This window comes from Zeugodacus cucurbitae, chromosome X (assembly GCF_028554725.1).
Source record: "Zeugodacus cucurbitae isolate PBARC_wt_2022May chromosome X, idZeuCucr1.2, whole genome shotgun sequence".
NCBI classification, from domain to species: Eukaryota; Metazoa; Arthropoda; class Insecta; order Diptera; family Tephritidae; genus Zeugodacus; species Zeugodacus cucurbitae.
In genome coordinates, this window is record NC_071672.1 from 27058395 (window position 1) to 27073575 (window position 15181).

The 15181-nt window shown below is 36.6% G+C and overlaps 1 protein-coding gene across 1 annotated transcript in view; it reads left to right on the forward strand.

Annotated features, from left to right (window-relative positions):
- The window catches only part of LOC105219658 (paired box protein Pax-5), a 61415-nt gene that overhangs the window by 17063 nt on the left and 29171 nt on the right, over window positions 1-15181 (forward strand). The window contains exons 4-5 of the mRNA XM_011195946.3: window positions 5809-5974; window positions 8243-8440. Of these exons, the coding sequence (XP_011194248.1) occupies window positions 5809-5974; window positions 8243-8440 (364 nt within the window). The remainder of the gene's footprint in view (window positions 1-5808; window positions 5975-8242; window positions 8441-15181) is intronic.

Genomic DNA, 15181 nt, shown 5'->3' on the forward strand with positions numbered 1-15181 from the left:
ACGTTACATATCGGCAAATCTCTCAGATATTCTAAAGAAATTCAAAATGTAATGTACTCCTTCTAATAGTGTGTGTGAGTGTGTGTAATGGGCAAAATCAAGACAATATTTTCTCCTGCCCATATATACACCCCGCTTTATTTCAATTCATTCAAGCTTTGTTTTAAAGATCGGTCTTTTTGAAAAAATGCTGTGAAATGTCAAATAAACCTTTAATAAATTGGTTTATATATATGGGGTGTTTTAATAAACAATTCAGAAAATGTGCTTTAAAATTTGCGCCACTTGAATAGGTACATACATATTGTATTGCGGCATTGTGAAAGCAGGTCCGTTTAGGCGAAATAAATAAAATTGTTATTTGTGGTACTTAAGCACATTTTGGAACGATATCAGGTATTTTTAGTAAATATGAGGCGAGGAGATGCACTTTTTGAAGTCGAAATGGCCAAATTTGAAGCATTTGCGGATGAAAAAAAAGACAAAAAGCCGACTACGGAAGCGGAAATTCGGTATATTAAAAAAAAACATATTCCGTGTCATCACGGTGTCAAGAAAGTTTTATATACCGAACTTCATTGAAGACGGTCGAGTAGTTCCTGAGATATGGCTCTTGACCCATAAGTGGGCGACGCTACGCCCATTTCCCATTTTGTAAGAAAATCTCCCATCTTTCATTTCTTATATAAAGTTTAGTGTTTCTAGCGTTTTTCGTTAGTGACTTAACGCACTTTTAGTCATTTTCAACATAACTTTTGTATTTGAGGTGGGCGTGGTAATTATCCGATTTCTTTCATTTTGGACTGTATAAGGAAACGGCTAAAATAAACGACTGCAGAAAGTTTGGTTTATATAGCTTTATTGGTTTGCAAGATATATACAAAAAACCTATTTGGGGGCGGGGTCACACTCACTTAAAAAAAAATGACATCTAAATGTGCCCCTCCCTAATGCAATCCTCTGTACCAAATTTTATTTTTATAACTTCATTTATGGCTTAGTTATGACACTGTATAGGTTTTCGGTTTTCGCCATTTTGTGGGCGTGGCAGTGGACCGATTTTCATCATCATAAAAAGCAACCTCCTCTGGGTGCCAAGGAATATGTGTTCCAAGTTTCATTAAGATATCTCAATTTTTACTCAAGTTATCGCTTGCAGAATATGTCTACCTCATTCGGCACGGCATGTCTACCTAAAGGCACTTTGGCAAAGAAGGCGAAAACATGCATTTGATTGCAACAAACAACTGGATTGCTTCGTAAACTAAATAATTGGTATCTTTAGGTTAATTAAAGAGTAAAATTGTTTTGTCATTATATACATGTTTAAGATTATATCACGATTTGAAAGGGTAAATACCTCGGAGACTCAAAAAAGCTCAAATCAATATTTACCATAAGGAAGGTTGTTGAAATCTGGAGATAGGGCACAAAATTGAAAGATCAGATGCAATGGCTCACGGAGCCATTTATAAAAATTTAAAAATTAATGCGTGAAAAATCCAACAAAGGGCAATGTAAAATTTAATATTCGCCAAATAAATCAAATTAAAAATCAAACCACTAAACCAATTTTGAACCGCACAAAAAAGAAAAATATAATTTGGGGTTTCCAGTGACAACCAGGTACATTGCTCACATTTGACATAACAGAAAATAGTTAAAATGGAAGAACGGTTGTGCAAGCTTCATCACAAACAAGTGCACTTAGACTTCACTCGGAAACCCATGCAGTGGACAACTGAAAGGGATGATGTTGTATTTTCCGATGAAAAAACATTAAATTTAGATGGTCCCGACTCTTACAGTTGTTTCTGACACGATTTGTCAAAAAAACTTTGGTGGTGGCAGCGTTATGGTTTGGGAGGCATTTTAATCGAGAGGTAAAGCAAAATTATGCTTTGTGGACTCAAAATATACACCGAAATTTTATTTTTGTCTACCTCTTTTTTACCATAGCGAACCTATGTTTTTGCATTACAAACAAACACCCGGTAGCCTAGCAAGCAATATAACATAGAATTTGTTTTAAACAAGTAATTGATAAAAGAGGGAGGATGAAGCAAAATGAAAAATAAGCCTGCGTTTAAACGAATGTCTGTCACTGTGTTTTATACGTAACACGTAGATAATTTATAAAGCTTATTTAAAAAAAATCATAATAAATATGATTTATTTCCAAAATATAATAATAAAATTAATTGTTGTACATCACCGATTCGCAATTGTCGGAGGGATGACTCGGTTTGTTGAAAAGTAAATGTTCATGCCAATGCGAAAACCCGAGACCATCGACAGAAAACGAACTAATAACTCGCTGTTTGCTTTTATTTGTATGAAATCGGCATTGAAATATGCAGAATGTACAGAGCAAAATTATCCCATAAAGACAATGTGCAAAAATCTTAATGATGTGTTACTCGGCATATTTTTATAATTATAATTTTTGTCGCTGCAATTTCAAAGGATAGATATGGACATGTGTATGTACATGAATAAAAAAATATATTTAGACTCTCGCAATATATTGTACAGAGTATAATAATTTTGTTCACATTATTTTATTTGCAACACCTAAAACTAATCAAGATAGATAAGGAGTTATATATGTATATAAAGAGTTATGATAATATGTATATCAAATTGCTCAGGTGCACAGGTGCTCAGGATGACTTGAGACGTTAGTATGTCTACCCGTAAGAGAGAGATTATTTCTCAAAAAAGTGAAAAACATCGAACTGTCCTAAAATTAGCCCACACAAAATTGTGTAAGGAGTTGCCAATACACAAGTTTCATAGAAGGAACTTTCTTTACCTCTTAGACATAAAAGCTATAATTTGATCGATCTTATAATTTTACAACAGATTGTATACACATCTTTTTATATGTTGTACTATATTTTGATTTGCCTTTGTCTAAATAAATGCACTTTCGTAGCCCTCGTGCAATCAAATTTTTATTCATCACTCGTTCATCCCCAACTTCAGCTTCAGTTATATTTCCCTATAGGATGTAAAAATATTGTTTTTGCTTTAATAATTGTAGTATGCATATGACACCACGTTTTCCGGTCTATAGATCGAATTTGATACTTATTTATAGCATCAGCAAACGTTAAACTAATTGGGAACTATAGCCTTTTGAAGGGTATGGTATTTTCCGACGGTATTATTGGAAACGTGGCAACCGGACCTAATTTTGTACCGGATTTGTATTAAAATTTCGCAGAAAAATAATAGAGGACCTTATCTTCAACCGAGAATTATGTGGTGGCATTCGCGCAATTTCAAGATAATTAAAAAAATCAATTAGAAATCAAAAACTTTAATTTTACAAACAATACTGGCGATTGATTTAAGAGACAGAGGCTGTTGGCAACAACTGTTGTATCTTCAATTTGATTTCAACAACATAAATATTTGTTTTTGCCAAAATATTCCGATAACTGAACTAGTTATGCTCCAAGTAATTTCGTGAACAATAATATCTATGTAGCTACTTTTTGGAAAATATTATGGATCATCTCAACATCTCGCCGTAAAAATTATTTGTTTATACATGTGTTAATCTAATCGGCGAAAGTAATGGTAGGAATCACCGGCAAAGTCTAGGGAGTAGCAAAACCGCAACACCGTAAAGTTTATCGTCTATAAATTACTTTGCACCGATATCTGTAAGAATTTTATTATACTGACAGATAAATATTACACTAATTTATCCTTCCATAAATCGAACCTTTCGATCATGACGTAATACAAAATTTAAAATTTTACTATCAAGGCAGAATTTTAAAAGAGTCCCTCTATATCGTATGGAGGCGAACAAAAAATATGATATTATACATATGGATTGCATAAATCATGTAAGTAAGGCATACAAAAGATACAGACGTCAAGAGCCAAACAATATCGAACTACAACAAACAAAATTACAGAATACATGTTTTAACATATTTACATAAAACTTTATGCGAAGTAAATAAATAAAACTATGTGGAAATCTATACTTTACAGCTTTTTGAAAAATTATATGTTTTAATGAAAATTCTATATCTCGAAGTCCCTCTAACTCTTTTTGTATTCTGTTTTCGTCCATTGTGACATAATTATGTCAAAGAATATTATGCTCCAAATTTTGATCAAGTAGTTGAGTTCATTTTTTATTAGGATAATCTAAAAAATCAAGTAATTTAATGATTCTTTATTAGCTACATATGTATTTTGGTTCATGGGTTGTACTCTTCAGTGATAGGCGAAATTTTCGTCTTATGATCAGGCGCAAGGTCAAGTAACGCAGATAGTCGACACGTAAACATGGCCCATACATATAATTGGCCATTGGAAAAACATGATTTTTTTACATTCAGATTACAAACTTTCAACGCTAATGCCTTGTAATATGTTAACAGTCATATGAAATGCAAGACGAATCGGAAATTGAAGTCGTTCAAATTCAAACGTTACATTAGTTGGAATCATCGAGATCCCCGGAATGAGAACTTCTTCACTTTCGAACTTGCCTATGAGTATCATGGCGTAGATCACATTGTTCATCAATTTTTTTACCACCAGACGCGTTCAGTTACACAGTTCTAGTTGGTTTAAGTTTCGAAGCAGGGACGCCTACTCCGATGTTTTAAATAATACATTTTTCAAGTAGAGTTTCATATGAAATATCAGTTGTGGGTTTTATACTACAGTTCATTCACCTTCTCGACACGGAAATGGATTTATATCCTTCTCCCGGTCCTAAGGAACCCTCCAAACCCAAACACTATTTTCTTTTATTTTTGTAAATATGTAGATAGATATAGATTTTACAAAAAACATGTCAAGCGATTAACCAACGAAAATTAATGAGCAAAAGCCCCGTTATATATTTACTCGTTCGTTGATATTTCAAGGAACACACCTGTACATGCATAGTAATAACAAATGAAATGAAAATGAGCAGATCGTTTATAATATATCGTTTATTAGGTCTGATCTAATTTTGCAAAAGTTATAAGTTTTTACACACTTATACACACTCTCCCATACATATGTATGTACGTCGCCATTTCTTGCGTGGGTTTATTTTAAAAAAGTAAAATGAGGAAAATTCGAACATGAAATTATATTAATTAGTCTTCGGTGTCCGATGTCTTTCTCTCTGATTATGATGGCGTTGGGAACGCTGAGAGCTCGACTCCCTAGTGCGAGCTTTTATATTTCTAATATTTTGTTCTTCATGCCGCAGCACACGCTCCCTACTCGACCCTCAAGCGCGTACTTGGGAGATTTTGAAATTTTGTTCAGCAAGCAACTTCGAGCGCTCGTTACTCGACTCTCTGGCACGCCATTGCGATGCGAAGAAAATGATTAGCAAGACGATTTTCTGTTTCAGATTAAGATTCTCCATCACTGAGTCTTTTTTATACCCTCACCTGGGAACTATTTCCATAAAGTTGAGATTCTAGTAATAAATATAGCTTATGTTACTCTGACTGAATGTAGCTTTCCAATGGTGAAAAAATTTTTGAAGTCGGCTCAGTAGTTTTTGAGTTTATTCAATACAAACATACATATAATTCTTTCCTCTTTATAACAGTAGTATAGATTAATGACTGAAGGGCTGCTGAATACGTAAACATTTTCGAAAATAATGAACAAATGAAACTAATTAAATAATTTAATACTTATATTAAAAATTGGATAAGAAACCATATTGTTTTACAAAACTACTCCTGATCCAAAGAGAGATATACACCCAAATCATTGATTTAATGGAAACAACTAAACTAAATTATTTGATGTTTTTTTCTAAAGGTCACGGTGGTGTCAATCAGCTGGGTGGCGTTTTTGTCAATGGACGTCCACTTCCCGATGTGGTACGACAACGCATCGTTGAGTTAGCTCACAATGGCGTCCGTCCATGTGACATATCACGGCAATTACGGGTTAGTCACGGATGTGTATCTAAAATATTATCAAGGTAAGACTTTACGTATGTATCCTTAGTGTGTTACATATTTAGTTGAAACAGATTAATAACTTTTTTAATTAACCTACAATAGTGAACATACGTTTTAAAATTTCATCGCATCTTTGTGCCTTTAATCAAAATGAAGTAACACCAATTAACAAAGTTTTTCATATGTACATATGTACTTAAAAGACTTTCCGTCTTTCTAAATTTGTTGTAAATAAATGCGGTCTACATGCCCTGGAAATTTTTGGTAACATATGTTGATCTTGCTCATATGTCTGTATTTGTGTTAATTGGTCTAAAAACAGGCATAACTTCTGTGTAATAAGTACCCGGAAATTTGAAATAAAACACAAACAACTTATCAATCATCTAAATTTATTATATCCCGTTCAAAATTGCCCCTTCAGAGACAATGTACTTCTTCCAACAAACAATCCAATCATCGAAACATTTTTTAAAGCTATATTCCGGGATGACCTTCAGTTCTCGTTGCGAATTAGTTTTGATGTCTTCAATGCTCTCAAAACGGGTTCCACGAAGTGGTTATTTGAGTTTTGGAAACAGGAAAAAGTCACACGGGGCAATATATCGAGAGTACGGTGGTTGTTCGATGATATTTGTTGAATTTTTGTTCAAAACCTCGTTCACAATGATGGCTTTGTGCGCTGTTGTATTATCGTGGTGCAAAATCCAACTGTTGTTCCGCCACAAATCTGGTCTTTTGCGACGAACATTCTCTCTCAAACGCTTCATAACGCCTAGATAATATTCTTTATTGACGGTTTTGCCCTCCGGTAAGAATTCCGAATGAACAAGACTACGAATATCGAAGAATACGATCAGCATCACCTTGATTTTCGATTTGCTTTGGCGCGGTTTTTTCGATTTCAGCTAATTTTTGTCGCGTCATTCCGATGATTATTGACTTGTTTGCATGTCGTACTCGAAAATCAATGTCTCGTCACCAGTTATAATGCGTTCGATGACGTTCAAGCATGTCTTCAACCACCTTACTGCGATTCACTTTTTGAAGAAAACTCAGATATTCATTCAATCGCGCTGCGACTTTCCGCATACCCAAAACATCTACCAAAATATGACGAGCGGTCTCATGAGACATGTCCATTATTTGGGCTATCTCTCGCAAACTATAATGACGATTTTCGAGCACCATTTCCTTTATTTTGTCGACGTTTTCTTAAGTTGAAGAGGTGGAAGGCCGTCCTGAACGTGGCAAATCGTTCACTTCTTCTTGCCCCTCTTTGAACGATTTATACCAATCGTAAGGTTTTTCGTTTTCGACATGGTTGAATCACCAAATGTTTTTTTCAACATTTCCAACATTTTGGCACAAGAAATTTCGTTTGAAACACAAAATTTCACATAAACTCTTTGTTCAATATTTGTATTCATAGTAAAAATGCAACGCACACAAAAGGTTGACTTGTCCCTAATGACGCCGTAAACAAACTAAATGACACATAGCAATAAAAATTGACAGAATAGTGGCTGACAGTTGTGCCAACCTGGGAAAAAATTTTTTTAAATATTCTCAGCGGGAAAATTTAAAATGAGAATTTCCGAGTACTTATTTGAAAATTATTATTTTATGTATGTATTTCAAAAGAGAAAATATGTTTTTATTTATTACATATGTAAACAAAATCATATTTTAATTTCGTTGTAAAATTTATAAAAGATAATAAAAACTAACTTTTCGGTATCTGCACCAAAATACCTAACACCTACTAAAATCTACTAGCCAAAGTCTCATGTGGATTGCCGCATGATCCCGAATACTGATTTGGCAATTCCTACGACGTGGACTGCAGGTATTGTTTACCACTGGCTTTCCGTCTGTCTGCAACATGAGCCGCGCGTGTTGTTGTTTGTGTGTGTTGCTATTTGCGCTTCAATCACAGGCATAGCTGCACTTTTTGTAGTGCTTGACTGTGATATGTTAACTTATATAATAGCCATATTGCACTTTACAATGAAATTAACTTATTAATCCATACTATTGGCGTATTTGTTTATTGTCAAAAATATCCTTCAGAGTTTTCCCAAAATGTGTCTATATTTAGACGAAAAACAATCAGAGAGAGAGAATAATTACATGCATACTACAAAGATATAAATATTTCCGTAACTGAATATATAAATAGGTTCGAAAAAAAACTATTCATTACAACAATACTTTACGAACTAAAAATTAGGTTTTAAACTTTATACCCCCTTTTCAAAATTGTATCTATTCGTTTTTATTTTAAGATATTATGAGACTGGAAGCTTTAAAGCCGGAGTTATAGGGGGTTCCAAACCTAAAGTTGCCACTCCACCTGTTGTGGATGCAATTGCTAATTATAAACGTGAGAATCCAACGATGTTCGCATGGGAAATTCGAGATAGACTTTTAGCGGAAGGAATATGCTCGCAGGATAATGTACCCAGCGTATCATCAATTAACAGGTAAGAATAAACATTTTTGTAGAACAAAAGAACTATAACAGACACTGGCGCTTTTTGCAATTCTGAAGAATCTGATGGAATTTAAAATTATGTCATATGGGAACTAAGCGTGATTGTTAATTCTGGTGAAACTAGCAGATAAGGATGGGAAGATAATATTATGAGCCAAATTTGATTCAAGAGATAGTTTTTGACATGTGAGAATTCGATTAAGAAAACCAATAAGCACATTAAAATACGTTCTATAAAACTTTGTTGAGAGATTTCCTCTAGGCGACAAAATACCAGTAGCAATAAGCGAATACATTTCCCCATGATTTAGAATGCCATTCTAAATAACCGTTCATCATTTTCTTTCCCTGTTTCTAATCCATGAAGTTAAGTGTGTATATCCGGAAACGGAAGCACAATGCAGCTGTATGTATAAATAAAAGTATGAGATCACTACTGTATGCCATACTACCAGCATCCGTTTCCGAAATAGATGTTGTATTACATGAAAAAGGCGAATATGACTAAACAACATATACAGGAATGGAAGCTGGAAAGTATTAATAAAAATATCAGTGATGTGTCCAACTTTCATAATTGGTTAAAGCTGCCACACGACCACAATGCGTTTCCTTCCGCTGCTTGCCTGGCCAGCATTCTTGAAATCAGGACATAAGGACTACCCACAATACGTAATACATATCTATATAATAAGGAATACATATAATTATATAATTCATATACCTCCAGTTGGAGATGTATTATTTTGCTGCATATCCGAAAATATGATAATAATAATGTTATTCTACTTCAACAAGTTGTAAATTTAATGCATCCACTACACACAAATTTTCTTGCAAATGCAACTGAATGTACGATGTGCTCATTCATAATTGGCCAAAGGAATAGAAATAAAATTGGCCCTTGACTATTTATTCCCATTTATATTTTAATAAGCTGCTGTTTTTCGATAATGGGCTAACAGCAAAATTGATTAGCTTATGAATGCTATACATATGCATACTTACAACCAAAAATACGAACATAATTGATGCATCACAATTACAAACGCAACTAAGTGGCAAAAATGACATTTAATATATGGTATACAATAATAGTATAAACTGTTTATATCACAACAATTTTGTTTATATATACATAACTTCATCCTTTCCTTCATAATGTTACGCGCATCCCCTTACTAACGGAGGTGACTTCGTGCACTTTACACGCGTGAGCGTGTGCAACCGCATGCGGCACGTGCGCTCATTCGAAATCAATTCGCTTTGCATTAATTCGTACACTTCTTTCTACTTTTTGTCACATTACTTATTTTCATCCACTAAGTTAAGTGTATGGATGTTATATAAACCGATGACATTTAATGCGTATTAACTGTCAACGCATACATGTGCCGTTGGGGCAGGAAATAACTAAAATGAACTTCCTTAAAAAGTCATTTTTATTTTTTATTTTACTTTAGGATTATATCGTGTCTAATTCGGAGCGATGTTGTAAAGCCAATTCCACGTTCATAAAAAAACACAACGTATGATATGATGTTAGGGTAGATTATAAAATATGTACAGGAATCATCAGGAATTATCCTGGCGATACCAAAAATACCATTCAGTGCTCAAAATATTCACTTGCTATAAATGTTTGCATTTTATGTTAATTAAGAGCCGAAGGTTTGATATTGTTTGAGATGTATGGAACTTTGCAGAGAAGGCACTATACAAAATATTCATACATATATAAATTACACCGGTCAACAAAAAAAAATATTTTTTTTTTTGGGTTTCTGTTCTCTTGCTTGAATTCTGATTCTAGACATTGAAAAACACTTAATATTTAAGTTCTTTAAGTTTAGTTCTTTAAGTTTGCTTTTGGCTGATCTACATCGATAAGTATATTTTAATTTATTTCATAAATCAAAGATGGCAGCACTTTGATTAACTCGAAAGTAAACAGTATTATTATGTGTAAAAAGCATAGTAGTGAATGTTAACCTGGTTATTATAGCTGTAACAACAATATTAGTGTATTGTATGTATGTGATTGGCGTTGCAACCGTTTAGCCGGTTATAGCCGAATCGACGATAGTGCGCCACCTCTCTCTCTCCTTCGCAGTTCGGCGCCAGTTGGAGATCCCAAGTGTAACCAGGTCGCTCTCCACCTGGTCCCTCCAACGGAGTGGAGGCCTTCCCCTTCCTCGGCTTCCTCCGGCGGGTACTGCATCGAACACTTTCAGGGCTGGAGTGTTTTCGTCCATTCGGACAACATGACCTAGCCAGCGTAGCCGCTGTCTTTTTATTCGCTGAACTATGTCAAGGTCGTCGTATAACTCGTACAGCTCATCGTTCCATCGTCTGCGGTATTCGCCGTTGCCAATGTTCTGAGGACCATAAATCTTGCGCAAAATTTTCCTCTCGAAAACTTCTAGTGTCGTCTCATCTGATGTTGACATCGTCCAAGCTTCTGCACCGTAAAGCAGGACGGGAATGATAAGCGACTTGTAGAGCTTGATTTTGGTTCGTCGAGAGAGGACTTTACTGTTCAATTACCTACTCAGTCCAAAGTAGCACCTGTTGGCAAGAGTTATTCTGCGCTGGATTTCGAGGCTGACATTGTTCGTGTTGTTGATGCTGGTTCCCAGGTATACGAAATTATCTACGACCTCGAAGTTATGACTGTCAACAGTGACGTGGGAGCCAAGACGCGAATGCGCCGACTGTTTGCTTGATGACAGGAGATATTTCGTCTTGTCCTCATTCACCTCCAGAACCATTCGCTTCGCTTCCTTATCCATGCGGGAAAAAGCAGAACAAACGGCGCGGTTGTTGCTTCCGATGATATCAATATCATCGGCGTACGCCAGGAGCTGTACACTCTTGTAGAAGATTGTACCTTCTCGGTGTAGCTCTGCAGCTCTTACAATTTTTTCCAGCATCAGGTTAAAGAAGTCGCACGATAGTGAGTCACCTTGTCTGAAACCTCGTTTGGTATCGAACGGCTCGGAGAGGTCCTTCCCAATCATGACGGAGCTTTTGGTGTTGCTCAACGTCAATTTACACAGCCGTATTAGTTTTGCGGGGATACCAAATTCACACATCGCAGCGTAAAGGCAGCTCCTTTTCGTGCTGTCGAAAGCAGCTTTAAAACCGACAAAAAGGTGGTGTGTGTCGATCCTCTTTTCACGGGTCTTCTCCAAAATTTGGCGCATGGTGAATATCTGGTCAGTTGTCGATTTTCCAGGTCTAAAGCCACACTGATAAGGTCCAATCAGTTTGTTGACGGTGGGCTTTAGTCTTTCACACAGTACAGCCGATAGAACATTGTATGCGATATTTAGGAGGCTGATCCCACGATAATTGGCGCAGATTGTGGGATCTCCCTTTTTATGGATTGGGCAGAGCACACTGAGATTCCAATCGTCAGGCATGCTTTCTTCCGACCATATTCTGCAAAGAAGCTGATGCATGCACCTTATCAGTTCTTCGCCGCCGTATTTGAATAGTTCTGCCGGTAATCTATCGGCCCCCGCTGCTTTGTTGTTCTTCAAGCGGGTAATTGCTATTCGAATTTCTTCATGGTCGGGTAATGGAACATCTGTTCCATCGTCATCGAGTGGGGGATCGGGTTCGCCATCTCCTGGTATTGTACTCTCACTGCCATTCAGCAGGTCTGAGAAGTGTTTCCTCCATAATCCCAGTATGCCCTGGACATCGGTTACCAGATTACCTCCTCGGTCCCTACATGATAATGCTCCGGTCTTGAAACCTTCTGTAAATCGCCTCATCTTTTCATAAAATTTTCGAGCATTACCCATGTCGGCCAGCTTTTCAAGCTTTTCATACTCACGCACTTCGGCCTCTTTCTTTTTTTGTCTGCAGATGCGTCTCGCTTCCCTCTTCAGCTCTCGGTATCTATCCCATCCCGCACGTGTTGTGGTCGTTTGCAACGTTGCGAGGTAGGCAGTCTGTTTTCTCTCCGCTGCGAGACGGCACTCCTCATCGTACCAGCTTGTTTTTTGTCGTTGCCGAAAACCAATTGTTTCGGCTGCAGCGGTACGCAGTGAGTTTGAGATGCCGTTCCACAGTTCCCTTATACCGAGATGCTGATGAGTGCTCTCAGAGAGCAGGAGTGCAAGTCGAGTAGAGTATTTCGTGGCTGTCTGTTGCGATTGCAGCTTTTCGACGTCGAACCTTCCTTGTGTTTGTTGACGGGCATTCTTTGCTGCACAGAGGCGGGTGCGTATCTTCGCTGCGACCAGATAATGGTCCGTGTCTATATTTGGTCCTCGGAGCGTACGCACGTCTAAAACACAGGAGACATGTCTTCCGTCTATCACAACGTGATCGATTTGGTTCCGCGTGTTTCGATCAGGAGACAGCCAAGTAGCTTGATGTATTTTCTTATGCTGAAATCTGGTACTACAGACGACCATATTTCGGGCCCCAGCGAAGTCGATCAGCCTCAGGCCGTTTGGCGATGTTTCGTCATGGAGGCTGAATTTTCCGACTGTTGTGCCAAAGACACCTTCTTTACCCACCCTGGCGTTAAAATCGCCAAGCACGACTTTTACATCGTGGCGGGGGCAGCGCTCATAGGTGCGTTCTAGGCGCTCATAGAAAGCATCTTTGGTCACATCGTCCTTCTCTTCCATTGGGGCGTGGACGCAAATCAGCGATATGTTGAAGAACCTCGCTTTGATGCGGATTGTGGCAAGACGTTCATTCACCGGGGTGAATGCCAGGACTCTGCGACGGAGTCTCTCTCCCACCACAAATCCAACACCAAATTTGCGCTCCTTTATATGGCCGCTGTAGTAGATGTCACAAGGACCCACCTTCTTCCGTCCTTGTCCCGTCCATCGCACTTCTTGGATGGCGGTGATGTCAGCCTTGAGTCGTTTGAGGACATCAACCAGCTGGTGTATTAGTGTATTACTCAGTTAAAAAAATGGCATCAAGTCAGTGTAAAAATGATGTTGATTCATTCTGTTTTATTTGCGGTGAATTTATTAAAGTAAGAAGTAAAAAATTTGCTTTATCAACAAATTTGAAACTTTGCGAAGCCTATGGAGTCTATTTTAATCTAAAAGTCAGTAATCAAAATAATCTATAGTGAAATTGTAGAAAAAATATAAAAATCAGTAATTTCTGCTTAAAATCGAAAAATTGTTATAATTTCTACGAAAGCAAGCTTTAACCGGGGAAAAATTTTTTCCTTATTTTTGCATAGGAGAAACTAAAATTTAACATGTAGATGTTAGACCCAAAAATCGTGTTGACCGGTGTTATTAAACATTCATGCAACCATCCTATAACCACTTGATACTATAATGTTCAATAATAATATCAATTAAAATCATATAAGTTAACTTTGAAAGAAAACAAAACAAAAACCGTCCGTCCGTCTGTCCGTCCGTGCAAGCTGTAACTTGAGTAAAAATTGAGATATCTTAATGAAACTTGGAACACGTGTTCCTTGGCACCATAAGAAGGTTAAGTTCGAAGATGGGCGGAATCGGACCACTGCCACGCCCACAAAATGGCGATAACCAAAAACACATAAAGAGCTGTAACTAAGCCATAAATAAAGTTATGAAAATAAAATTTGGAACATAGGATCGCATTAGGGAGGGGCACATTTGAATGTAATTTTTTTGGAAAAGTGGGCGTGACCCCGCCCCCAAATATGTTTTTTGTATATATCTTGCAAACCAATAAAGCTATATAAACCAAACTTTCTGTAGTCGTTTCTTTTAGCCGTTTCCTTATACAGTCCAAAAATGAAAGAAATCGGATAATAACCATGCCCACCTCCCATACAAAGGTTAGGTTAAAAATGACTAAAAGTACGTTAACTCACTAACGAGAAACGTCAGAAACACAAAATTTCACAGAAATGATAGCAGAAGCTGCACTCAGATCTTTTTACAAATTGGAAAATGGGCGTGGCATCGCCCACTTATAGGTCAAAAACCATATCTGAGGAACTACTCGACAGATTTCAATGAAATTCGGTATATAATATTTTATTGACACCCTGATGACATGTGTGGAAAATGGATGAAATCGGATCACAACCACGACTACTTTCTTTATAACTCAATTTTGAATTCCATCTGAAACCTTCACTTTATAATATATACATTAGGAACCAATGATGATAGCGAAATAAAACTTTAAACAAATACAGTATATGATCAGTGGCATCACTTGTGAAAAAATTGTCGAAAACGGACTATAATTTTTTAAGGCCCCATATATCGAACATGTTGAACTCAGCGCCTAAGGGTAAATTTTTACCGAAAATATGGGTAAATCTCTCAGCTAATTTAATGTAATTCAGAGGAAATTGTTTTCTTCCAATAGTGTGTCTCTGTTCCAAAAATTATTAAAATCGGGTCACAACATCTCCTAGCTCCCATATACATAATTATAGGTTTTTCAAAAATTCGTTGGGCTTTATTACGCATATATGTATTGGTTAGTATGTGATATATCTTAGCAAAATTAAGTGAGCGTATAGTATTGGATATAGTCTCCCATGCTGGTGAAATTGAATGAAATCGGTTCAGGAATTACCTCAGCCCTCATATCTATATATGACGATTTTCGTTATTGTATTAAACTTTATGCCGAATTTATGGGTAAATTTGTGCGTTATCTTAATAAAATTTCTTCAATAAATTGCGAGAGTATAAAATGTTCGGTTACACCCGAACTTAGCCTTTCCTTA